At 43.3% G+C, this 27,825-nt stretch overlaps 1 protein-coding gene across 1 annotated transcript; it reads left to right on the forward strand.

Moving 5' to 3' along the window:
• Window positions 1-10,169: 10,169 nt before the first annotated feature.
• Window positions 10,170-26,882, forward strand: LOC142430141 (vomeronasal type-2 receptor 26-like). Its single transcript, XM_075535166.1, has 7 exons — window positions 10,170-10,193; window positions 10,996-11,174; window positions 13,376-13,667; window positions 20,605-21,405; window positions 23,218-23,445; window positions 25,422-25,545; window positions 25,969-26,882. The coding sequence occupies exons 1-7, from the start codon at window positions 10,170-10,172 to the stop codon at window positions 26,880-26,882; spliced, it is 2,562 nt and encodes an 853-aa protein (XP_075391281.1).
• The last annotated feature ends 943 nt before the right edge of the window (window positions 26,883-27,825 follow it).

Here is a 27,825-nt window from a genome sequence, read left to right on the forward strand (position 1 = left end):
TTATTTGGGGCTCTCACAGCTCTTATCACAAGCAATCCATACGTTCATTGTGTCAAGCACATTTGTACATATGATGCCTTCATCATTTTCAAAATATTTGCTTTCTACTTGAGCCCTTAGTTTCAGCTCATTTTCCCCTTCTTCCCCTCTTCTCCCTTATGAACCTTGATAATTTATAAATTATTATTTTTTTATTAAACTGCAATTCTTTAAGGGAAGAGAAACCTTTATTTTCCACCCTGTAGCAACTGGTAGGTTTCAGTTGACATCACCATCAGCAGTTCCAACGCTACCCCACAGTGCCACCAGGGCTGGGGGTGGCAATCCTATAGATCCTCCAGATGAAAGCAGCTGGCACCTTGATTGCAGCCCAGGAGACCCACAACTGACGGAGTCTGCCTCCAGCTGTTTTAAATTTCCCTTAGAGAGGAGCCGAGGAGCCCTGGTCGCTAATGGTTATATGCTAGGCTGATTGCCCCAAGGTCAGCAGTTCAAAACCACAGAAAGATTAGACATTCAGCTCCCATAAAGCGTTGGTATCAGGAACTCATGGCAGGGGTGGGGGGGCAGTTCTGCCCTGTTCTATAGGGTCACCATGAGTCAGAATTGAGTCTATAGCAGTTAGTTTGAGAGTTCTATACTTGCTCCCCAGAATTGTGTCTGAGAATCTGTTTCACTGTGTGTGTGTGTGTGTGTGTGTGTGTGTGTGTGTGTGTGTGTGTGTGTGTGTGTGTGTGTGTGTGTGTGTGTGTAGAGATGGAGAGTCCAGTTTTGGGAGGAAGGTCCAGATCTCCTTGTTCTCCTTTCCCATCCATGTGAAAATAAAATTTAGAATCTTTTGAAATCATTTGCTTTCTGTAATCTGGCAACGTTGGCCAGGCAATGCGGGCCGCTTGGTGCCCACCTTACAACACAATGACTCATACATTAGAATTGTTTTGTTTCAATAACATAAAAACCAATTATAATAGTGAACATCCAGTACGTAATCACTCTGGGTCTGGACATAAAATACTCTCCGCCAACACACCGCGTATGTCTGGGAAACCGGAAGCGGAAGTGTGCGCTTGTACTGGTGCCTTGTTTGGTACCGTTCCTTCTCCCACTTGCGGTCCCTCCGTATTGGTCCGGCCTCGCTCACTTCCGGGAGAGCCGCTGCACTGGAGGGCCTGGCTGGCGAAGAAGGGTTCCGCCCCTTGCTGTGGAGCTCAGTCTCAACCTCTTTGCTCTCACAGGGCACTTCCTGTTTCAGAGCCGGGCCCGCAGCCTTTACGCCCGGTGCTTGGTTTGTTTCCAGGTCAGATATGTCAGATGCTAAGCGACTGTGGTTTGCAGAAGTTTAGTCTCCACGCCCCTGGGAGCGTATGAGGACTGGTGAGTCCGGGCTTCATGGGCTTCATGGGCGCCGGGGCCCGGTCCCCTGAGACCCCAGTCCCTGCTCGCAGGGCGGTCCTTTCCCTCCTTTGCTTCCCCGAGACATGTAGTTTTGGCAAAGTTCAGTGGTTTGAGAAGAGTTCCACTTGAATTTTCTTCTTAGTGTTAAGATCAAAATTGCCTTTTTAATACCATATCAAAACAGCATCCCCTTTTTCCCCTCACTGAGTCAACCGAGATTGAAAACAAAAAAGTATTATGGAGAGAAGATACCTAAAATGATGTAGTGATGCCAGAGACATGTTTATGCAGGATTTGTTTAGGAGAACTCAAGGCTTATATAAACTAAAGCTCTACTGGCACTCCCCCCACCCCTTAGAGAGGAATAAGACTGGAATTTGCCTTAGTGAAAATGAAGAAATATGTCTAGTATATTAAATCTGTGGAATAAGATAATACGGGCAAGATATTACATGCAAACAGCAGCCACAATTTGGAATTCCATACTAGGGAGAATCCAGATCTTTGCATCATCTTCCTATATATTATATTCTCCTGCTCTGTCTCACCCATCCTTTTGTACACATTGGAGAATATCATCTCTTGTTAGCAAGAAGGTGTGACGTTTAGGACTCGGTGGTATTTGAGGATGTGGTCCTGGACTTTACTCAAGAGGAGTGGGCTTTGCTGGATGTTTCTCACAGGAAACTTTACAGAGACAGAGACGTGATGATGGAAACCTTCAGGAACCTCCACTCAGATAGGGATGGCTTCATTTTCCTAATTTTCTTGTATACTTGTTCAGTGAATGTTACTCCCTTGTCCTGAAATTAATTACTAGTAATATTTCTTATTCTTTTGTGTTTACCAAAGACGTGGGAAGCCTCAGTGTTGCTTTGCTTACAGGTGCCCTTTCCACAGCGAATTTTTCTCCTGTTTTGTTTTACATTATGAAAGCCACTTGAAATTATTGGCACAGTCTCTCAACAGTATAGTAGTGGACAAAAGTCTTCAAATCTGCACATAATAATGGGATACAAAACAACAAGAACAAAAAAACTCAATGTGCATATAGTAATGGGATACAAAAAATAAACAACAAAAAATAAAAATAATGGGAGTCATGAGGAATAAGTCCTCTTCATTTGTACTAGGAGAAATCTGTGAATTCTATGATAGTGAAGATCAGCACAACCTGGACAGACCTTTGAGGCATTATACCATGAAATTTATGTTTGTGTGTATAAAACGTGCTCGAAATGTGTGTGTGTTCACTCTGTTTACACAATACACCATTTATTTAAATGCTAATCAGATAGTGATTCTATATATTGGAAATACCCTAAGCTCCACAACAGGAGTACTGACAGCAATAGAGGAATGTGGAAGAGAGACAGGATACAAGATATGTTTGTTGAAACAGAAACCTATTGGTTTGCTATACACATTGGACAAGACCAGGGAAGAGGAGATCAAGCAGTCAGTGCCCTTCAGTGTTAGTCTGGGTAGACTAGAGAAGCAAATCCATAGACACTCATGTGTATAGGAGAGAGCTTTATATAAAGAGTACATTAAGGAAACATCCCTGCCCAGTCTAGATCAAGTCCATAAGTCCGATATGAGCCTATATGTCCAGTAGCAGTCTGTAAATTCCTTTTCAGAAGCATGCAACACACGCAATGATGCCAAGTGTAGGAAGATCACAGGTCAGTGGGTGGAAAGTCTTGTGGATCCAATGGCAGTGGAAGCATCTTAGTGCTGGCATGGGTCTCCATGTGGTTCCTCGGCTCCAAGGCTCTGGCTGCCATCAGCATTGGTCCATGTGGCTTGTCAACATGAATGTCTTACAGGGATTAAATGTGTGTCCTGCCTTTAGCAAGGTATTTATCTCCTTAGCGCATCTAAATGAAGTCATCAAGCTGCAATCTGATTGACAGGATCAACTCCAGCACTTCACTCTTACTAGTCTCAAGGTGATAACACATTGTGTAAATACCATGCTTTCACAATAGCCAAGGACAAATGAAATATTTAGGGATATATTTACCCAAAACTCACTACACCACAATGGAAGAATATCCCATGTTCTTGGATCAGGAGACTCAATGGAGTAAAAATGTCACTCTTACCCAAGGGACAATATAAATTTAACGCTATCTTAATTCAAATACCAACTACCTTCTTCAAAGAATTGGAAAAACTAACCCCCAATTTCATATGGAGAGGAAAGAAGCCCAAAATTAGCAGAGAACTCCTCAAGCGGAACGACAAAGTCGGAGGCTCACTTTTTCTGACTTTAACACCTACTACACAGCCACAGTGGTCAAAACAGCATGGAAATGGAACAATGGCAGATACTCAGACCAATGGAAAAGAACGGAAAACCCAGAAATGAAACCATTAGCACATAGACAACTGATGTTCAACAAGGGCACCAGTGGGAGGTAGATGCCCTGTTTAACAAGTGGTGCTGGGAGCATGGATAACCACCTGTAGAAAAATGAAACAACACCCTTGCCCCATGAAAAGAACAACTCAAGGTGGATCACAGACCTAGATGTAAAACCCCAAACTATCAGAATCACCAGTGAGAGAATTGGGACAAACGTAAGAACCTTGGCTAAGGGAATATGTAGGCTAACTGCAATACAGATGGACACACACACAGGTGAGCCTAAAACCAACAAGTAGGATATACTGTGGATAAAAAAAGTGTGTGAGCCGAGAGACTTCAACAAGAGCATAACAAGAGAGCCCACAGACAGGGAGAGAATTTTTAGCAATGACACAACAGACAAAGGGCTTATTACTAAAATGTACAATACCCTCCTAGCCTGTAAAAAGAGAAAATGGTTAACCCCCTGAAGAAGTGGGCAAACGACCTGAAAAGAAGTTTCACTAGGGAGGAGACCCAGATGGCCAATAAGAACATGAGAAAATACTCCTGATCATTAGCCATCAGAGAAATGTGAATTAAAAGAACCAGAGATACCACCTGATACCCTTTAGGAAAACCGAAATGAGTACATCAGAGTGCAACAAATGTTGGAGGTGATGTGGCGAGATAGGAACACTCCTCCACTGCTGGTGGTAGTGTAGATTTGTACAGCCACTTGGAAAGCGATCTGGTAATATTTGAAACAAGTGGAAATTGAGCTACCTCATCACTCAGCTATCTCTCTACTGGGCATCAACCCAGAGGAGGTAAGAAATAGACCAGTCGTCAGCGCTCCAATATTTATTGTGGTGCAATGCACAATTGCAAAGAACTGGAAACAACCTAAATTTCCACGGATAGACAGTGGATTAGAAAAGTCTGGCACATAGACACAATGTATTACTGTGCATCATTAAAGAGCACTGATGATCACATGTAACACATTGCCTCATTGGAAAAGTTGGAGGAATTTATGCAAGGTTAAGTGAGCCAATCATAAAGGACAAGTAGAACAAGAGTCCCCTGAGGTAAGCACAATCAGCACAGTAGGTATAGAAGAAAAACCATTTACCTCACATTATATGGCTTGAGGTACAGGCAATTGGGTGGGGCACAGACCAAACACAAAGATGTTCGTGTCATTCCAACACAAAGAAGGGGCAAGGGGTAAGAGGTAGGGAGAAATAGGAGTGGGGTGGGGAAGATGATGGCACTGGAGGAATGTGGCACTAGCCTGCCAAAGTGGAGTGTATTGATTATGTCTCCACAGAATTGGGAGTGTGCATACAGACGCCACCATGGCGTACCAAACTTTGAGGGCAGCGCAACTACATGCAGCAATCCATGAACAGAGTGGGCTACAGGGCCGCCCCCAATCAGAGACAAACTGACTCCTCCCTAGAAGTGTGCTACAGAGGGCAACACTCAACCTACAAGTTGCAAAGAGGGGCCGACATGCCATGCCCACACGGAAGCAAATCAAGGAGGAAACAGAGAGAGTAACAGTCTAGACCCTAAATTGGTACACCAAGCCCTGAGGATGACATCCCTGCTCGGAGATGCTAAGGCATAGAAAGGACTGTAGGGCGGAAAACAGGTCAAGACATGATGGCCCCTCGCTGGAGCATACCACAACAGAGGGGAATATTGAGGACACACGACGGAGTGAGTCTGGTCTGAACCCCCACAGTGGGGCAACCCAAGAAAGAAAAATAACAGAGTGGCAACGGGAGCAAAGCCAAGCCACAAAGCCCCGATGACCCCCCAAAGAGGCTTCAGGCTAGGAGGGGCATTGGGGAGTGTGTTAGTCTGGGTACAGTAGAGAAACAAATCCATAGAAATTTATATGTATAAGAGAGAGTTTTATATAAAGTGTAAACACACATCAAGAAAATATCCCAACCCAGTGCTGCCCAAGCCCTTAAGTCCAACACTATATTCGACACCATATATTCAACACCAATCCACAAAGTTCTCTTCAATCTCACAAAAAACATGCAATGATGCAGACTGCAGGAGGAAAGCCAATCAGTGAATGTGTAAGCATCTCAGTGCTGGCAGGGGTCTCCACACGGCTGCTCCAGCACCCAGGGCTGCAACGGGGTAGGTCCATGTGGCTTCTCCTCGGGGATGTCTTGCAGGGAGTGAGCCTTACCAGCTGAACCAGGAAAGTGGCTAAGGAAGCTGCACCCTGGTCTGGCCATCACAAACCCAAAAACCTGAGAACGAGAAAAGCGAGGCTCACTGAGCCATTTATCTCTTTGCCCTTCACTTAACCCCACATGTGTTTATCAACCAGGTTGGCACAATAAATTTTAAGTATCTCAGTGAGGTAATCATAAAAGTCAGTGGACAGACCTGGAATTATGTATTTTTTGTTATTATTTTTTGTCATTTTATTCAATATTTTCTTTGGTCTTTATTATTGTTGGTTTGCCTACCTATGTAAGATAAGCATGGGAAGAAAGGTCAAGGAGAAAGCAATGAGATCCATGGTTCAGACTGACTAGTGGAGAGGAGAAGGCAGGGGAAGGGAGTGGTGAGCAAACAACAGCATAGACAGGGGAACAACTAGGGCATTAAAATAAACCACAAGGAGGATGTAGCGATCCTGTGGGTATTAGAGTAACAGCCACCTAGCTGAGAGGATTTAGGAAGAGGCAGAAGAAGGGTGAGCATGTTGGTGGGACAGGAGGAAGGTAAAAGGAAACACAAAAGATCTAGGAAGCAAAGCTATGGATAGAGGTATAAAAAATCAGTGTGTACATATGTAAATACATCAATTCATGAAAATAGAGGTATTGGTGTATGCGCATATATTTATATAGCAACACATTGAGGCAGTGGATGGACTTTGGGCCTGTGCTCAAGCCCTGCCTCAACACAAGAACACTTTGTTCTAACAACCTGACATTCTGTGATGCTCACCCTCCTGGCATGATCGTTGAAGACAAAATGTGTGCACAGGCAAATGTGGTGAAGAAAGCTGGTGGTGCCTAGCTATCAAGGATATAGCATCTGGGGTCTCAAAGGCTTGAAGTTAAGGGGGCATCTAGCAGAGAAACAACAGTACACATGAAAGAAGGCTACCAGCCTGTGCGATCATGAGGTGCCCAATGGATTGGGTAACAGGCTTCAGATGGTCCCCCCCAAAATAAAAAAAACATTGTTGAGGACGGCGGTGTTGGAGCTGAGACCCCAAATCCATCTGTAGACAATCGAACATCCCCTCACAGAAGGGTCACAAAGAAGTGATGAGTCAACCAGGGTGCAGTATAGCAATGATGAAACACAATATTTCTCTCATTCCTTGATGCTTTCTAAGGCTCCACTATCATGATCCCAGTCCTGCCTTTCACTGCAGGTTGTACAAGAACACGTACACTGGTACAGATAAGAGCTCATGACACATGGAATCCAGGTTAGATAAACCCCTCTTGAACAAAATGGGAGAAGCAACACCAGGAGGGGAAGGGAGGGGAGGAGGGGTAGCTGATTGAAATGATTGACACACAACCACCCTCCCCTCAGGGAAGGGAATAACAGCATGGAGGAAGGGAGACAGTGGTTGGTGTAAATATGAAAATAATAATGTATAATTTAGGGGGGGGGTAAGAGGGTGGGGAAAAAGATGAGCTGCTATTAAGGGTTTGATAGAAGTATATGTTTAGAAATTAAATGTGGCAACATGTACAAATATTGTTGATACAATTGATTTATGGATTGTTATAAGAGTTATGAGTCCACAATAAAATGATCTAAAAAAAGAAGACACTCAAATGGCCAACAAACATATGAAGAGATCTTCACAATCACTATCCATCCATGAGATGCAAATAAAAGAAATGATGAGATCACCGTATACCAAGAATGACAGTCAAATTAAAAAAAATGCCAGAGAGGCTTTGGAAAGTTTGGAACCCTCGTGTAAAGCAAAGAGAAATATAATGATGTGCAATCGCTTGAGAACAGTGGTTTTTAACCTGTGGGTGGTGACCCTTTGGGTGGGGGGGTTGAACAATCATTTCACAGGGGTCAATTGATTCGTAACAGGAGCAAAATTAGTTATGAAGTAGCAACAAAAATAATTTTACGGTTAGAGTCACCGCAACATGAGGGAGTGTATCAAAGGGTCACGGCATTAGGAAGGTGGAGAACCACTGCCCTAGAAAGTCATATGGCGCTTACCTTCAACAACTGGAAATTGAGATTCCATACTCTCCAGCGGTCTTCTGCAAGATCTATATCCTTAAGACGTAGTAGTCATAGCAGGAGCAGACACAGGCCCATGCTTGCTCATCAAGACTGTTCAGAGCGGCAAGATGGTGAAACCACATACATGCACATCAGTAGAAGAGCATGGTTTCAAAGTCGGGTAATACAATGGAACGCGCTACATGGCTAATAAGCAATGACAGAAACCAGAGGCGCCACAGGTGTGGATGGGCCTAGAGGACGTCGTGCTGAGTGAAGTGTTCCTTGTTGTCAGGTGCCCCGAGTCTCTCCCAACCCACAGTGGCTCTGTGCACAGTAGCAGGAGAGGCTGCTCGTTCTGCAGCCTCCCTGCACGTGTTCCTGTGCTGGGGCCCATCGTTTCTGACTCCATGCCAATGCATCTTGTGGAGGGCCTTCCTTGTTTTGCTGCCCCTGTATTTGACCAATCATGATACCCTTCGACAAGAACATCTGTCTCCTGACGGAATGCCCAAGGATGTGAGATGAAGTCTTTTCCTACTTGTCTCTAAGAAGCATTTTGGCCATACTGCTTCCTACTTGTCTCTAAGAAGCATTTTGGCCATACTGCTTCCTACTTGTCTCTAAGAAGCATTTTGGCCATACTGCTTCCAAGACTGATTTGTTTGGGCTTTTGGCAGCCCATGGTACTTTCAATATTCTACACAAGCACCATAATTCAAATGACCCCATCACAAAAGGACAAATAGTATATGACAACACTGTTTCATAAAATCTCAAGCTAAAGACCTCCTTACCAAAGGGGACAGACACTGTAGTTTGCAAAGGTGGAGAAGGCAAGGCAGAGAAGATAGAACAATAGGATAGCTTGTACCCTGGTGCTGATTTGGGTGATAGGGTAAAGGTAGTAGTCCACACGGGGAGAGATATCAGGGAAAGGATGAGGCATACTTTATTGAGTGTTTTGATGAAGAGTTTAAACTACTGGATACAAAGTTGATTGAATTATGAACATCGGGTAATTTACAATTTAGGAAATCGAGCTTAAACAAGAAAAACAACAATGCGCAATAAACCCATTGCCATCAAGTTCATTCGGACTCATTGTGACACAGCAGAACAGGGTAGAACTGTCCAACAGATTGACAAAGCTGGAAATTGTAGGGAACAGATTAGCACACGTTTCACCCAAAGAATAGCTGGTGTGTTTGAGCCACCCAACTTCCTGGTGGCTAACAGCAAAAGTGCTTAACAACTGCATTTTCTAAACACCCTACTCCAGGTCTAGCGTGAGTCTTTAACTCCCCAGCATTCAACCATCTACAATCTGCAGCCCTGCCCTTGAATCGGACTCATCTCAGCAACTGGCACCTGGCATAGGACTCATTATGAGAATGGAGTCAAGTGGACTGCATACTGAGTTCTTCTTTTAGACCTGAGCTCTGGGGATGGGAACTGTGAGAAACCAGGATTAGAAGGGTCTTTGGAAATCTGGGTGTGACTGCGAGGGGGTCATAAAGGATGGTCAAGCTCTGCCAGGCTCCACATGTTGCCTCCATGGAGCTGGGCCTAGATAAGTGGTCCTCAGGGTCTAGGAAGTTTTGGGTTTCAGGGACAGCATGATTGCTTGTTATATTTTAATCTGAAATTCATCCAGTAAAATCTCTTTCCCTTTTTCCTCCCTGTTCACAGCCTTCTTATGGAAACATGCCAGGTGCTACTGTTGATAGGGTTCTCTGTGACTGTGATCTCAGGCCTTTCTTCTGAGGTTATTTGAACTGCTTACCATTGGAGAAGGGAATGCGCTTTACCCTTTGCACTACCTAAGTCCTCTGAGAGAATATACACTAGAATTAAATTTTATGGATATAAATGATTTTACTTCTTCAATTGCCAAACTGTTGGAAAATAGGATGGAGAATGCTCATTTCCTGAGTGACCACACAATCAATTCTTCAAACCATATTCCAGAGACCTAAGGGTTGGGCTGGAGGCAGGGCTCATCCATGCTCTGATAAAGCACATCCTGTGATATCTCTGGTTACTGGGGCACCCTCCTCCCAGCACCACAGAAGATCTCAAGGTGACCTTTGACTGAGAGTCACACTGGCTATCCTGATTCCATTGGACTGTGCTCATTGCAGTGAAACCTGTGTTACTTACGATGAAGAAGCAGAAGCAGCAGGAGGTATTTGTAGAGCTGTGCTCTCACCCACATGTCATGAAACTGGTGAATCCCAGCGTGACATAAATGACCACAATTTGTCCTTCTTTTAAATGGTTTTAATTTTTGCTCTTGTGAACATACACAGGAAAACACATATTACCCTAGCAATGTCTTCATATAAAATCAAATCACCCAGATGGGTGACATTCTGTGAGTCTGTGGCCATCCTTGCCATTCTCTCTGCAGATGATCCTTCCATATTCACATGAATTCCTGTCTCCAAGTTTCTTGTCTAATCCACAAAAAGTTCCTGCTGTCAGTGTGATTCCATAGGGATTCTTCCAAGAACACAGAGCTCAAGGCAACTCATTTCAACAATTAAATTGAACCGTTGAAAACATGTTTTTCACCTGTGTTTTCACTTTGGTCTGTGTCTCAGGTGTGGAGGCCTAGGGCAGGAGAGCCCTAAGGGATTTTATGTACAGATGTGACCAGATGGGGCTGCGCTGAGGAAGTCAGGGGAAGAGCAGAGCAGAGCCCCTGTGGTCCACAGTGGTGTTGAGGGCAGACTATATATATGTGGAGCTCCTCCTTGGTTCCAGCACTGCCTACTGGTTGACAGTCCCTGTGTTGTTCCAGAGGCTGGAGGGACAGAGAGCCATTTCACACATCTGTGCCCTGCGTAGATGCAGTGTCTCCCAGCACAAGGCTACTTTTCCAGGCTCCTTCCAATTCTTCCTCCTGTTCAGGGAGTTGGGGCTCTACAGGAGGCAGGTGAGTCACAGGTGGGATGCTCTTTCTGCTCCTTTTGGTTCTCTGGCAGCTTCCCACTCCAATGCTCCCAAAGAACATTTCTGAATATGAACATATCACGCAGCACAGTGGCTACCGGGATGGGGACCTGGTGCTTGGAGGCTTTTTCCCCATTTACAAGTTGACGCACAACTCTGAACTACACCGCAAATTTTTCATGTCCCATCCAAAAGAAAGTGCATATGACTGGTAAGTCCTCTCTCTCTCTGTTTCTCTCTCTCTCTCTCTCTCTCTCTCTCTCTCTCTCTCTCTCTCTCTCTCTCTCTCTCTCTCTCTGAATGAGAAGAGAGAAATAAGGAAATTACATATTTTCCCCCACAATAATGGTTTTACATGCCTCTTTCTTTCCAAAGATTGTAGCTTGCCTTTAAGTCTGCTCTGATTCATGGCGACCTTCTGGGCAGCAGAGTAACACCCTACCCAGACCTGCACCAGCTCCGTGCTCTTGCTACGCCTGTGCCCGTTGTTGCAGCCACTGTCTCAGCCTAGAGGGTTTCTTGGATTTTCACTGACCCTCCACTTCACCAACCCTGATGTTTTGTTTTGTTTTATTCACCACAACTCTGCCTTCCTTTCACTTTCCCTTCTGGTATATTTTTTCTTCTGAGTGAAAAAGAGAATTAACACCCTTTAATTTCAGCTGGCTTGCAAGAATCCTTATTAGCGGTTTTCTTCAGGAAAGCTTATGTTTCCATATTCTATGGGCAATGTTATGAAACCTCCCTGGGAAAACCCCAAATCACTGCCTCAAAGTTAATTGTGAAACCAGGTGGCCCAGTGTGTTACAGCATAGAACCAATCTCTTGGAGGTTTCTTAGTGGTGCTCTCTGCAGAAGCAGATCACTAGGCTTTCCTGCCAGGGAATTGATGGGTTATTTTGAACCTCTAACCTTGTTTAGTAGCCTAAAGAAAATAATTTCTGTCACCCAGGAACCAACCCTTCCCCACAAAGGACTCAAAATTCATCTTATTTCTGTCTCAGGATGTGGGGGAAGATAGACATGTTGTGTTAAAAAAGACTAGGTTATATTTAGTGCTAAATAATAAAATAGTAATAGAACATCTAAATCGCATGCTTGTGATAATGTCTCTTGTAGAGAGAACAATATTAAAGTCCCTTCTCAGGGGGACCATTGAGCGTTTTCAGAAATTTGAAAGCATAAGGAAGGGCAGCTCACCGGGCCCTTCTGAGTTGCCCTCTGCATGCTTACAGAGGCCATTTCTGACTCTAAACCCTCCCAGCTCATCCATGACAGAAAATGAACATGCTGGGCAATGTTGTTACCAATAATGCATACTTTGTTCCCTTACTGGTAGGGTCTCCCAAATAAGAAAATTACTTCAGAAACTCCAAAGGTTTAGAATTGTTTCCTTAGGACACAGGGACAAGCATTTTTTGCTCAACGTAAACTTCAGATAAATTCATTGGGAACAGATGTTCTATGACAGGTAGCTAAGATACATTCCAGCAAATTGTCAGACCCAAAGGAAAAGTCGTTGGGTGTAAGGCATGTCACATTGCTGTATGTGTAGAACTTGTTGAAATGGTGCATGGCGGTGTACACTTTTTCGCAGTAAAATTCTGAGGATATCACTGTCTAGTCAAAAGTTCTATGTCCAAGCTTTCCCTACCTGCTTTCCTCCCCTGCCTGGCTTCGTGGAATGCATCACAATGGTTTGCTTTGTCTAGCTGTACCTCTCCACAACCTTAACCTACTGTATGTTGGGGTCATTCATGAATCAGAGTTTGACATATGACAACATATATATGTGGATTATTTCCTGCTATGGGACTTTTTAATAGCCCTCCCCATTGGACTCAAAAGTTCTTACCAATAACCTCTAAGAAACGGACCACTTATCCCTATCTAGGGTGATAGATTCTGGTACTTGGGTTTCAGGAACATCCTGCCCATAGCTGCAGATTTCAAACCGTCATTGGCAACAATTGATCTGCACTGAATTAATTTGGGGGCCAAAAACCCCAGATGCTCTCCTTGGCTTGGAACTGGCATACTTTGGCGACAATGCATGTTTGGTTGTGGAGCAGTTCAATAAAGTGAGTCACACTCAGGTTTCTGCTTCCCACAACAAATGACAGTTATCTTGACACTAACCTTCTGTCCCAGAATCGTGTAATACCCTTCGGAAGGGGCCAGAATGTGGTATGAGAATTACCAAAATGTGTCACAGAGGCACAATTTGAACAAATTATTGGAAAATTGTTGCAGACAGACTTGTTCAACGCGGGGTTCCCACAAACCTTCAACTTTTAAAATATATATATACATATACTATCTGTGTAGCACCATAAAGGGAAGTATGTGTATGATTTGAAGTGTACAACTTGATTTTTCTACTCAAAGTTATTTTCTCTTGGCCTTGATCAGGTTGGATGACAGGGCCTATAGTTATGTGTTGGGCTTTCTCTTTGCCATCGAGGAGATTAATAGGAGTCCCCACCTGCTTCCCAACATGTCCCTGGGTTTCCGGCTCTACAATGCTTATCCCAACGATGTTAGCACCCTAAAGAGCACCCTGGACTGGCTCTCAGAAGGTGAGCCCCCCATACCTAATTACACCTGCCAGAAACACACGAAGAGCATGGCTGTGACTGTCGCTCTCTCCTCCGAGTTCTCAATGCAGACTGGGGCCCTGCTGGAGCTCTACAGGACACCACAGGTATGGTCCTTGGGGGGATGGGTTTTCCTTCTTCAGTGCTGTTCTTCTACCACTTTGTAGGCAAAAGGGTCAAAGGTACTGCAGTTTGCTCTGGAATATGTTGCATTTGTTATTTTGGCCCAGAAACTGGGAAGGAAATGATTCATCAAGACATTGTTGTTGTTTAAGACCTATGCAAAATAACTTCTAGAAATTCGGATCCTCAAATGATCCCCAAGGTGGAAAGTATTTTTCTATAAGCAAACATAAAGCCTTCACCAAGCTTGTGGAAGAGTTCCATAATGATGTAATTTAGTTTTTCCTTGAGTTTTGGAAACTCACGTGTATTAATTTTACCTTGCATTTTAAGCAATTTTATATGTAACTCGTGTTCATGGCTTTTGAACATGGTTTTTGCTTTGGGGCTGCCATAAGCTGCTGTGATAAACTCTGCAAGGGCATGGTTTTCAAGAATCGATATTTGTTTCTCACAGTAGAGACTAGCCATCTGAATTCAGCATGCTGACTCTAGAAAACACCTGTGCCAGCTCTGGGGTAAATTTCTTTTCTTTTTTCTTCTGCTTTTACTCATTACCTTGGCAATTCATGCGACTTCAATATCCCCCCATTTGCATTTGCTAATATATGTGTCTGTGATGTTCCTTACAGGACTCAAAATTGATGGAGTTGAGGGCATATCCTACAGATATGACCTCAGTAATGTAACAAAGGCAATCCTATTTCTATAAGTGATTTCATCCAGAGGTATTGGAAGCAGGACCCTAACACACATTGAAGGGATGCATTTTAATCCATATCAGACTAAGCGATTATGCTCTTTTTGATTCCATATAGTTTAGGCTCCCAGAAACAATTTCTTTTTTTAACCTATTTTTGTATCTTACTGTCTCTATATCTCATAAAATCATCAATTGTGTTTATTGATTTCCTTCCACTCCCCGACTTTCACTGTCCCTTCCCCCAGCTCCTCTGCCATCATCAAAGTCTGCTCTTTTGGTGTGAAAACCATTTTCTCATCTTATCATTATTGTCTCCTAGTATTTTTCACTATGGGCTTGGTGAACTTCTCTCAGCATGGTGTCTTCAAAACATGTCCATGCCATCAGAGACTTGTCAGTTTTATCAATGTTCTCGAGTGACACGTGTACTCCATTGCATGCAGGATGAATTGTTTTATCCACTCATATAGGCTGATGGAGTTTTGGTTATTTTCCAGTCTCCTTGCTTTTTAGATCAGATTTCAAGATACATAAGTGTGCATGGTTTTTATTTGTTTTGGTGTATGTGTGTGTGTGTGTGTTCTGCCCCTTGTTTGTAAATCACATGATTTACTATACTAGGAATAACACAATCAAGCAAATCTCATGGCATTCGTTGTCAGAAAGGATCATGCTACGTCTATCCTAAAGAACAATGCTATATGTGACCAGATCATATCTATCCACCTTCAAGGAAATCAATCAATTGGATTAATACTCAAATTTATGCATAACCACAAAATCTAGTGATGAATAAATTGAAGAATTCTACCAACCATTTCAGTCAGACATTGATCAAACATGCAATCAATATGCATTGATAGTTATTGGTAATTGGAATGCAAACGTGGGAAACCAAGAGGAAGGAACAGTACTTGGATAATATGGAATTGTTGGTAGAAGTGAAGTTGTAGGTAGAATTTTGCAAAACCAATGGCTTGTTCAAAGCTTGCTTCTTTCCACAAGACGTGAAGCAATTATACACATGGACTTCCCCAGATGAAATGCATACAAATCAAATGTACAACATGTGTGGGGAGACACAAAAAGAGAAGGTCAATATCAGCACCTAAGCCCAGATCAGGTGCCAACTGTGGAACAGACCATTGATTGCTCACATGTAAGTTCAGGATAACGCTGAAGAAAAAAATTAAAGTCCATGAGAACCAAAATACCACCTTGAGCCAATTCTATCTGAATTTCAAGGACATCTCAAGAACAAATTTGATGCATGAAACACTAATGACATATGATCTGTTGCGGACATCAAGGACATCATTTGTGAAGACAGCAAAAGGCCATTAAAAAGAAAGGCAAGATCATGGTGGATGTCAGAAGAGACTCTGAAAGTTGCTGTTAATGGTAGTTACTGAAGCCAATGGAAAACAGGCTGAAGTCCTGGGGCTAAACAGAAAATCACAAAGGGCGGCTCCAGCTGACCAAATCACACATGTTAATGAAATGTACATGGACCAGGAATTAGAAAAACAAAAGGAAAGAGCATGTTGGGCTTATCCAAAATGGAGAGAACTCAAGAAAACAACGTAATCTTTGAAACTGCAATTTTGAAAGACTTTAAAGGCAAAATACTGAATGATTCAGGAAGCACCAAGAGACGATGGAAAGAATACAGAGTCACTGTGCCAAAAAGAACATCCCGCCATGTCAGGAAGTAGCATGTGAACAAGAATCACTGGTGCTGAGGGAAGAAGTTCAAACTGCACTGAATGCATTCACCAAAGATAAGGCTCCAGGAATGTCGGATGCCCATTGAACTGTTTCAGAAAGCTGACGAAGCACGGGAAGCAAATGCCAGTAGTTCAGACCCTATGCAAAAGAGGATGTGGAACAAGCGATGTCATTCCTAAGGTCACATGTATTAGGACTCGGTGCAGAATATCCCAGCAAGATTTTTATTTGTGCTTCATTGACTATACAAAAACATTCGATCGTGTGGACCATAATAAACTGTGCATCACCTTGGGGAATTCCAGAACACTGCACTGTGCTCATTCAGAACTTCTCCGTGGATCAGGAGGCAGTTGTGCCCACAGAACAAGGGATTTCTGCACGGTTAAGAATCAGAAAAGCTGTGTCAGGGTTGTATCATGTCCCATACTTCTTCAATCAACATGTTCAGCAAATCATCAGAGAAGCTAGATTCTATGAAGCGGGGTGTGGCATCATGATGGGAGAGAGGTTTAATAACAGACTGTGGTGTGCAGATGGCACAACATTGCTAGCTATAAGCGAGGAGGACTTGAATCACTTAAGGGTGAAAATCAAGTAGTGTAGCCTTCAGTTTGGATTACACCTCAGCGTAACAAAAACCCAAATCCTCACCACTGGATCAAGAGGTAACATCATGATAAATGGAGAAACGTTTGAAGGTGTCATGGGTTTTGCCTTCACTGGATGCACAATCACTGCTTCTGGAATCAGCAGTCAAGAGGTCAAGAGATGTGTTACATTAGGTGAATCTGCTGCACCAGACCTCATTAGAGTATTGAAGAACAAGGATGTTGCTTTGAAGACTAAGTTGTGTCTGACCCAAACCATGGCATTCTACATTGAATTTGGATAATGACTAAGGAAAACCAAAGAAGCATAGATGCATTTGAATTGTGGTGCTGGAGAAGAATGCCACAGACTGCTAAAAGGACAAATCAATATGTATTGGAAGAACTAAAGCCAGAATGTTCCTTAGAGGTAATGTTGGCAAGACTTCATCTTCCTTACATGGGACATATTTTCAGAAGGGACTGGTCTCTGGGGAGGGACATCCTGTTTGGGATAGTGGAGGGGCGGTGCACAAGAGGGAGTCACTAGGCGAGGTGGAATTGAAACAGTGTCTCCATCCGTTAGCTCAGGCGTGGGAACAATGGTGAGGAGGGAGCAGGACTGTGCAGTGTTTCCTTCTTGTGTGCATTGGCTCGCTGTCACTTGGAGCCGAGGCAAGGACATCTGAAAACAATATTTATATCTTCTTCCCGAAGATGATATGCCTTTTTCTCTTGAGGCATTGCACGTTTTTCTAAGTTTTGAGATTAACCCTTTTTCTGATACGTCCTGTCTAAAATGCTTCCCCAGTCCGTGGGTTCCTTTCAGAGCTTCTGATGTAGTCTTTTGGTGGACGCAAATTTCATATGTTAGGACATCTCAGGCCTCTGGCTCTCTTCTATTTTGTGTATGGAGTGTTTTTTTTGGTTCTTGTTTTGTTGTTATTTTTCCTGTTGAACTGATGCTTTTGATTTGGTCTTCATTTTCATCCGACCCACTTTTTATTTCTTTTAATGGTGATCTTATAGTTTAAGAGTTTACATTTAGATCTTCAATCCATCTTGTTTTTGTATGAAGTGTGAGAGATGGCTCTGGTATGTTTCTTTCTTTCTTTTTCCTTTTTGAGAACGGAGTTCCTTTTTGATGGCACCATGTGCTGAATGATGATCGCTTCTCCATGTAGTGTGGTTTGGCTCTTTGTAAAGTCAGTAAGTGCATCAGTTGTCTACAAGTAACAGGGTATTTTGACTAGTAACAGTAACAGGGTATTTTGACTAGTGACTTGTAATAAGTTTTACAGACAGGAAGTGTGAATTTTCCCATTTTCTTCTTAAGCAGTGCTATGCTTATCCTGGATCTGTTTCTTTTCTATATAAAGTTGGTGATTCATTTTTCCATTTCTATGGAGAATGATGCTTTGATCTGGAATACAGTTTCACTATATTTATAGACTGCTGTCAGCAGGATCCACATGTTCACAATACCGAGCCTTTCAAGCTGCGTACATGGAACCCTCTCACATTTCAATACCTCTCTCTGGGTTTCTTACAGTCGTGCTGTCTATTTTCTGTGCAGAAGACTTGCTTCTCTGGCTAGGTTTGTTGCCAAGTCTCCTATCTTTTGGAGCCTATTGTGACGTTTCCTTACTCTCCTTTTCAGAGCCTTCTCCTTAGTCTACAGGAGTCCTGTTGATTTTGTTATATTGATCATGTATCTGTCTGTACTGCCAACATCCCCAACTAGTTACAGTAATAGTTTTGTCAGGTCTTTGGGGTTTGGTGCATACAGAATCATATCATCTATAAACAGAGAGTGGTTTACTTCTTTGAAATCTGGATGGCTTTGGTTTTGTTTTGTGTCTACTAGCCCTGCATAAGTCGTCAATAAGTGTGAAGTACTGTGGGCAGGTGGCCGCATCTGTTGGGGCCAAGGGCAGGCAGTGCGTGGGCTCTGGTCTGGCTGCAAGAACCATAATCATATGGGGAAACTAACTGGAGATGGAAGGACACACTGTGGGCAGACTCTGGCAGCAGGAGGAGGCTGGCTTCTGCAGTAACCACAACAGCAGGAAGGCCGATGGTGTAGGGTGGCTGGGTACCAGGCCACAGTGCATACAGGTAGGGGTTTGGGGGAAGGGCGACACCAGGAAGGAGAAGAGCTCCGGTTTGCCATGAGTCTTTTTTTTAAAATCACTTCATTGGTGACTGATACAACTCTTATCACAATCGATACATGCATCCTTTGTGTCAAGCATATTTGTTGCCATCATCATTCTCAAAACATTTGCTTGCTATTTGAGCCCTTGGTATCAGCTTCTCATTTTCCCCCTCCCTTCTCACCACCTCTCCTTCATGAACCCTTGATAATTTATAAATTATTTTTGCCATATCTTACACTGTCCAGCGTCTCCCTTGACCCAATTTTCTGTTGTCCATCCCCAAGAATCAAGGTCATATGTAGATCCTTGGAATCAGTTCCCCCTTTCCACCCCACCCTCCGTACACCCTCCTTGTATCACCACTCTCAGCACTGGTCTTGAAGTGATCATCTGCCCTGGATTTCTTGTGATTCCAATTCTTATCTGTATCAGTGTACATCCTCTGGTCTAGCCAGATTTGTAAGGTAGAATTGGGATAATGATAGAGGGGTTGGGGGGAAGAATTTAAGAACTACAGGAAAGTTGTAGGTTTCATCATTGCTACAGTGCACCCTGACTGGCTTGTCTTCTCCCCTTGACCCTTCTGTAAGGGAATGTCCATTTGCCTACAGATGGGTTTTGGGTGCCCAATCGGCATTCCCCCTCCAAAATGATTTGATTTTTTTGTCCTTTGATGCCTGATGTCTGATCCCTTTGACACCTCATGATCACAAAACCTGGTGTGCTTGTTCCATGTGGGCTTTGTTGCGTCGCAGCTTCATGGCCACTTGTTTACATTAAAGACTGAGACAGCAGACACTATATCTTTTGATAGCCCTACACCGTCTTTCTTCACCACTGTTATTTATGCACCCACTTGTCTCTAGTGATCTTATCAGGAAGGTAAGCACACAAAGATATTATTTTTTGTTATTGATGCGTGATAATGGATTCCTTCAGGTGCTGTGAGCCTTAATTATATGCTCTGGCTCCCCCACTCAGCCTCCTGGTCCCCAACCTAAGCCATTCCTTTGGAGCTTCCAGCAGGACCCTCTTACCTGGTCACCATCGTACCAGAAGTCCTCCTCCTTCTCCTCCTCCTCCTATTCACCTATCTCTGTTTTAATTTTTGCTGGATGGCATGGATATACACCATCTGCCTAAGTAGACATGTTTTAATGACAATCTTAAAATTATTTACAAAGAGTCACATGATTGGTCCTATGAGAAGACAATGACAGGGTGACATTATGCACCTTACAGAGATGTGAGAATTAAAAATGACAGAGGTTATTTAACTTGTCCACAGTGACTTAGCTACTCACAAAGTTGATATTTGAAATCCATTTATCTTAATCTGAATATTGTGTCTTACCCACTGGGTGACCTTCGGGAATATAACAGGCAGCTAAAGGAGCTCAGGATGCACTGGTTAAGTGCTTACCATTGGATCTCACCAGCTGCTCCCTGAGAGAGAGACTTGGAGATCTGCTCCTCTCAACAGGAAGCCTTGAGAACCCCCAGGGCAGTTTACTATGTCCTCGTGGGTCACTGGGAGTCAGGATCCACTCAAAGGCTCCTCACAACAACCACTGAGCAGATGCAATCCCTGGCAAACTGCTCCCCAAAGGTCTCCACTCTGAAACCCCTGTGGAGCACAGCTGGACTCTGCACACTGGGAGGACTCGCTTGTGTTTCTGTAATTCTCTTGTTACCTGTGCTTTCAACAACCTACATGGAACATCTCTCTCTTTGCATTCAGATATTCTGTGGCTCTTTTGACCCTTTGTTGGGAAACAAGGACCAGTTTTCCTCCCTCTATCAGATGGCCCCCAGCCACACTTGTCTGGCTTCCGGGATGGTCTCCTTATTGGTCCATTTTCAATGGACCTGGGTCAGTACTTTAGTGCCAGAAGATGCAAAAGGTGAGCGGTTTATTTGGGACCTTAGAAGAGAAATGGCCCTCAAAGGTGTCTGCATGGCGCTTACAGAAAAAATTTCAGTGACAAAGGAAATTTACAAACCAGAAGATTTGATCTTCATTCTCAGAATATTAGACTCATCTGCAAATGTGGTCATTGTTTATGGTGACAGAAGTACATCAAATGCCCTGTTCTTTGCAGCAGACTATCACTTAACAAGGCACAAGCTATGGATCACTACATCTCAAAGGGAAGAGATTGGCTTACCACTTAGCCTCTTCTTAAATACTTTCCACGGGTCCCTTGTCTTTACACAGCAGAGTTCAGAGATTCCTGGTTTGAAGCACTTTTTAAGAACAGTGAATCCTTCCAAGTACCCTGAAGATATCTTCCTTAGCAAACTGTGGCTCAACCATTTCAATTGCTGCTTTCCAGAAACTTTCTGTGGGGAAAATTCTGAGTGCCCACCCAATACCTCCTTGGCGTCTCTTCCTAAGCCTTTTGTGGACATGGCAAGGATGAAATCCATCCAGTATCTCTACGACACTGTACACCTGGTGGCCCAAGCTCTCCATGAAATGATTGTTATAGGAGGGGAAGAAGCCGGGACCCTGAGAGATGACAGGTTCCCTGTGTGGCTGGTAAAAATTCTTTTTACATTTGCTTTACACTAATGGCTTGTTAGCAATGAATGTTATTTTAATGAGTTATAAAATTATCAAACCTTCAATAGCTAAGTTAATCTTGAAAAATAAGGTAGAATTCACTCTTCCTAAGATAGTAAAACATACTAATTTTAAACATACCTAACATTTCAAAACATGCTAACAAGCTGCAGTAGTAAAAACAATGTTTCAAATATAGAAGAAAATAAGATGGTATGTGCCCATAAAGATTTAGAGCAGCAGATACTGTTCAGGGCATCAATGTGTCTGCATTTACTTGAAGGTAGTGGATTTTGTTTCCATTTAGTCTTGTTTCTCAGGAGGAGACGAAAGGTACTGGTTTATAATAGACATACAGACCGACAGAATATATTTGAAACTCTAGAAATAAATGCATACAACTATGGCCAACCAACCGATTTGGGCAAAGGCTCTTTCTTTGATTTTGAAGAATCTCTCCAAGAGCTCTAAAGAAAACCAATGATCAGAGTTTCATATCGTGATCATTTCTACAATAGTCATCAGAAATATATTTATGACAGTGGTTCTCAGCCTTCCTAATGCTACAATCTCTAATACAGTTCCTTATGTTGTCATGCCCCCCAGTCATAACATTGTTTCTTTTGCTCCTTCATCACTGTAATTTTGCTACTTGTATGAATCTGTTGACTCCATTGAAATGGTTGGTCAACCCCACAAAGGGAGCATGCATGACACACAGGTTGAGACCCTCTGGGATTTTTTTCAGATAGTTTAAACTGATTACAGATGGATCTTGGGCACAGATGGATTAAGTGATTGCATTTATTCTAGCCTGCTAGCCTAAAGTGTGGTCTTTCAAAATGAAACAGGAACATCACGAAAATGCCCATAGTTCTTGGTAGGTGCTATTGAGTGGTTATAACTGAAAGCAATCCTATGCAGAGCAGAAAGAAACAGTGCCCAGTGTTGTCCCATGCCAACAATAGCTCTTGTGTTTGAGCCCATTGCGGCCACTGCTGTGTCAATTAGTTTTGTTGAAGAGCATCCTCCCTTTCCCTGCCCTGCTACTTCACTACACATGCTGTCCTTCTCCAGGGACCAGTCTCTCCTGACAGCAAGTCCAAAGTAAGTGAGATGAAATCTCAGAATCCTTGGCTTTAAGGAACATTCCAGCTGTATTTTTTTGGATACAAATCTGTTTGCTCTTTTGCCAATCCATGGTAGTGTCAATATTCTTTTCCTGAATCATAATTTAAATGCATTGATTCCTCTTTGGATTTCTTTATTTAATATCTACCTTTCACATACATGTGAGATGATTCAAAATATCATGACTTGGATCAGACACACCTTGGTCTTCAAGACTTTGCCTTTCAACAGTTTAAAGAAATCCTGTGCAGCATAGTGTCCCAATGACATAATTTGAACTCTTACATCCTGTTGAATCCTGTGACTTTGGTGCCCCTGCTGGCCTTTGGAATACTGTTGACATAGTTTCCAGGATCACAATAACACAAAAGCCACCATAGTATGAAACACTCACAGGCATTGGTGGAGAACCCCCGTGGAGTATTTTAGATCTGTAATACTTTGGGTTATCATGCCTCAGAATTGATTGGTGGCTGTGAATTTAGGTTGGATTGTTTTTTCCTGTTCTGATATGTTAGGACATTCCATTCTGTGGATAATCAAAATAGGGACCATATTCAGTAACAGGGGAGGAAGAGAGGGAGAGAAAAATTTGTCTGAGTATTCTGCCTCCAATGTCCTTGCTCCTCTCATTTCATAAAAATGCTTTTCCTCCAGCTCCACCAATTCCTAAAACACACGCTACTGGAAAACAGCACTGGAGAACATGTTTCACTGGATGAAAACAGACATGAGATGTCACGATATGACATTTTAAATTATCTGGACTTTCCTGAAGGTTTTGAATTTCATGTGAAAGTAGGAGAGCTGGTTTCCCAGGGCCTACATGGCCACAGTTTGACGATTCGGGAGAAGCTTATAGAATGGCCTATTGGATTCGAAGAGGTTAGATGAATATTTCAACTGCATCAAAAGAAGAGACAAGATATGAAAATAATTGTGTAACCACATAACTCGCTATCAAATTTGTATTTATTAACATATCATTATATACTTGTTACTGTCGAACGGTTTTATTTATTTTTTTTGTTTTTTTTTTTTTGTCAAACGGTTTTAAAGAATACTTTTAACTAAGGTGATCAGGGTGCTACACAATAGACTTGCTCCATAGTCGTTTCTTGGCTGTGATCTTAGAGAAGCAGGTGGTCAGGTTTCGTTTCTCTTACCACCACTGGGTGGATTTGGATGGAGTGTAGAGGGTCAATACTTTGTAAGGGTCAATGACAATCAGGAAGACATATCTTTCTCAAGTAGATTTTGGTCAATAAGCTTACTTAAAACTATAATTCAGTAATTGCTCATCTAAGTGGAAAGAATATTTATTGAAAAGAATGTAGAAAATGTTTAAAATGTTTACATGAAAAAAATTAAAAACAGAAAAATTTGAATGGATCTTAAGGGAAATCAAATGATAGGGTGCTGAACATGCAATGTAACTCTGTGCACAATCACCCACTTCTTATTTGCGGTTGTCAATCTGGTTTACTTTGTTATCCTTGCTAGTTTATTGCTGCTCTTCTTTGTTTTTAAATGTCTTTCCGTATGGGAAATCCAGGAGAGGCACATCTCCTGCAGGGCTTCTCAACCTTCTTAATGCGGAGGCCCTTTAACACCTCATGTTGTACTGATGCCCAACCTTAAAATAATGTTTGTTGCTACATCATCACGGTAAATTTGCTACTCTTATGAGTTGAGTGACCCTGTGAAAGGGTTGTTCAACTCCCAAAGGGATCACGACCCACAGGATGAGAACCACTGATCTACAGAGACAATACCTGGAGCAGTTGTTCCTTGGGGGTATGGTAGGGGAGGTTGCAGTAAATGGGGGGCTAATAACAATGAGTACAGTTATGAAGATAATATTCCAAAACAGATGGTGATGATGATTGTACAATTCTTCTTGATGTGATTGAACTTTTGAATTGTATGATATGTGAATTACATGCTAATAAAAATGGGGGGGGAGTAAAAGAAACCCCATGAAGAAGTACAACAGATGGTGTATTTACTGAATGTGGTTGAAAGTTTGCTGCTTGATATACACAAGATTGTGGTTGAAAGTTTGCTGTTTGAGATGCACAACCAACAAAGTAAAACAAAACCCTGAAATAGTTACTGTGAAGTTGATTCTGACTCATGACTGTGCCCTGTGACAGAGCAGAACTGGGAACAATAGGATTCCATTGACCTGAGTTTTTATACGCAGATTTCCCACACATTGTGGTGCTGCCGGCTCCATGCAGAGATCCACTTTCACAGTTAAGTACAAACCACGCTGGGACCACTGTGTACAGAAACAGGGCAGGAAGGAATCTGGTGACCTAGAGTTCTTATGACTTGTACACACCTTTGAAACTGACTTCACTCTTTGGTCCCCCCTTTCCCGCCCCCGCCCCCCCCCCCCAGCATACAAGAAGTATTTTATTTGACTTGAATCAACATGACACATCCACATATTGTTTTGACTTCCCTGTGTGCATCCATTATGGCAAAATTTCAAAAGTAAGTTGTGAGGCATTGAAAGCAGTGTTCAGGTACAGTGGTGGTGCCGATGTGAAGCACTTGATGGATACCTGAAAGGTTCATTGCTGGAACCTATTAGAGCTATAACAGAAGAGAGCCTGTGATTTGCTTATGCAAAGATTACAGTCTTGGAATCCAAATGGGAAATTGGATTTTATCTTCTAGGACCATTGCCAGTCTGGATCACTAGGGCAATGATGAATCAGAATCACTTGACAACAACAAAAAGTTATTCAATATCACTAATAACAACAGAACAATATTAGTCAGTATTATTCCATGATACTATTCCTTCATACAGTATTAATGAACTGTTATCAATGATTCTTTTCCTTCAGATTCCCCACTCTGTGTGTACCAAGAGCTGTGGCCTGGGATTCATGAAAATTCCTCAGGAAGGGCAGCCTTCCTGCTGTTTTGATTGTATTTTGTGTCCAGAAAGAGGAATAACTAATCAAACAGGTATGAAGTGACAAAATTCCACAAGCAATTTCTCTCACTTCGTATAAGCCTGAAAAGGGTTCTGGGTAACACAAACAGTTCTGGGATCATTTATGTTCTCAACGCACCCAGAGGTGCTGCACAAACAAGTTGGTTGATTTGTTGTCAGAGATCAAAGACACAGAACAACCAGTGGAGCACAGTTCTGCTCCCATTTCTGGGGATGCCCATTAGTCGAGTTGATCCAAAATGCATCAAATAACTATTTTGCCAAGACACACCATTTCTCAGGGAGAGATGACATGTGGTTTTTAAATATGAGGGTTGTCAGGTAGATATAGAACAGAGAAAATTAAAACAAAACCCCTCTCACATGAAAACCCTGAGATTTGAAAGGTGTCGCTCTGTGCTCTGTCTCATATTCCCTCTCACTTTCCTCTCTAGACAGCGATCAATGTACAGAGTGCCCCCAGAGTCAGTATCCCAACATGGAGAGAACTCGCTGCCTACCCAAGACTGTGACCTTCCTGGCTTATCAAGACCCACTGGGGATGGCTCTGGCCAGCACATCTCTGTGCTTCTCTGTCGTCACGGCCATGGTTTTGGGGGTGTTTGTGAAGTACCGAGACTCTCCCATGGTCAAGGCCAACAACCGCACTCTCAGCTATGTCCTGCTCCTCTCCCTCCTCCTCTGCTTCCTCTGCTCCTTACTCTTCATCGGCCGTCCCGACACAGCCACCTGCATCCTCAGCAACATCTCCTTCGCAGTCATATTCACTGTGGCTGTTTCCACTGTTTTGGCCAAAACCATCACTGTGATTCTGGCCTTCATGATCTTGAGACCAGGAAGAATTATGAGGCAGCTGCTGGTGTCTGGGGTTGTAAACCTGGTGGTTCCTATCTGTTCCCTTATCCAATTGATTATCTGTGGCATCTGGTTGGGAACCTCTCCCCCTTTCATTAACATAGACTCATCCTCTGAACCCAGGAGCATCATCATTGAGTGCAACAAGGGCTCTGTCTCTGCCTTCTACTGTGTCCTGGGATACCTGGGATTCCTAGCCCTGGGAGCCTTTTCCTTGGCTTATCTGGCCAGGAACCTGCCTGACACCTTCAATGAGGCCAAGTTCCTGACGTTCAGCATGCTGGTGTTCTGCAGTGTGTGGGTGACCTTCCTCCCTGTCTACAACAGCACTCAGGGAAAGGTCATGGTGGCTTTGGAGATCTTCTCCATCTTGGCCTCCAGCATGGGGCTACTAGGCTGCATCTTTGCCCCAAAGTGCTATGTTATATTTCTAAGGCCACATGGAAACACATCGAAAGGGTTAAAGAGTAAAACATACTTGAGGAGAATATGATCAGAATCTCTTTTTTTTTTGTTTTCCTCGCATAGTTCATGAGAACGAAATCACGTAAGCCAGGAAACTAGACTACCACGTGCTCAGAGCCAGAATTAAAGTCATTCTTAAATCTCTTTCTGCGTCTTGAATTTTATTTTGTTCATTGTTGTTAAGAGAAAACAATTTTGGTAGAGAAAAATGAGGGTTTATATTCCCACAAAGAGTTATAGTCTTAGGATCCCACAGAGACAATCCTGGTTAGACCTTTAGAATCTTTATGAGTTCAATTTGACTAGATGGCAGCGGATTAGGTGCTTCAGAATCAGTGCCTACTCATTTCCACACTGCGCATGACAGACACAATAAAACTAACTTGAGTGAGGAAGATGGCCTACCTGGGGTCTCCGAACAAAGCGGGTTTGGTGTCCAGGTAGCAGAATGGTAAGAGTCTGGTGAGTGAAATATCCCCATGGGACAGCACCCCAACCCCACCCCACACATTTGTCCTGGGCGGGGCCTCGGTGAAACAGGACAGGACTCCAGTCACTAGGCTGCCGCCATCGCACCGCGACTAGCCTAAGCTCCATCCACAGACCGGACCCCAGACCAGAGTCGCTTTCCTGCACTGCCTAGACAAGCGCAGCCGGTTGTGAGATCCCCTACACCAGCTGCCCACACCCCGGCACCTCACTAGGAGAGAAGCTTTCCTCTTCCACATTTCCCCTCTCCCCTCGTGGCAGCAATCTGCCCTTGGGCCCAAGTCCCATTCACCCAAACTCCGAGTAACAGACCTGCGGTTGTGTGGCGACCCCCACGGGGAACCATCCACCCATACCGCTGCCGCGGACCTCTCCACCGGTCCTCCGTGTGCCCGGCCGCCCACCCCTGTCAGCTTAGCACCTACTCCACTCGAAGCTGGGACCCTGCGCTGAGCACTTCCCGCAGGAGCCATAACCCAAAC

The sequence above is a fragment of the Tenrec ecaudatus genome, chromosome 1, assembly GCF_050624435.1.
Source record: "Tenrec ecaudatus isolate mTenEca1 chromosome 1, mTenEca1.hap1, whole genome shotgun sequence".
NCBI classification, from domain to species: Eukaryota; Metazoa; Chordata; class Mammalia; order Afrosoricida; family Tenrecidae; genus Tenrec; species Tenrec ecaudatus.

Excerpts from the sequence above, each read along its gene's own strand:
- LOC142430141 (XM_075535166.1), top strand. The coding sequence starts at position 10,170 with ATGAAGAAGCAGAAGCAGCAGGAG. Across the intron at positions 10,194-10,995 it reads AGAAGCAGAAGCAGCAGGAG|CTTCCCACTCCAATGCTCCC; the intron begins GTATTTGTAGAG and ends GTTCTCTGGCAG. Across the intron at positions 21,406-23,217 it reads ACAGGTTCCCTGTGTGGCTG|CTCCACCAATTCCTAAAACA; the intron begins GTAAAAATTCTT and ends CTTTTCCTCCAG.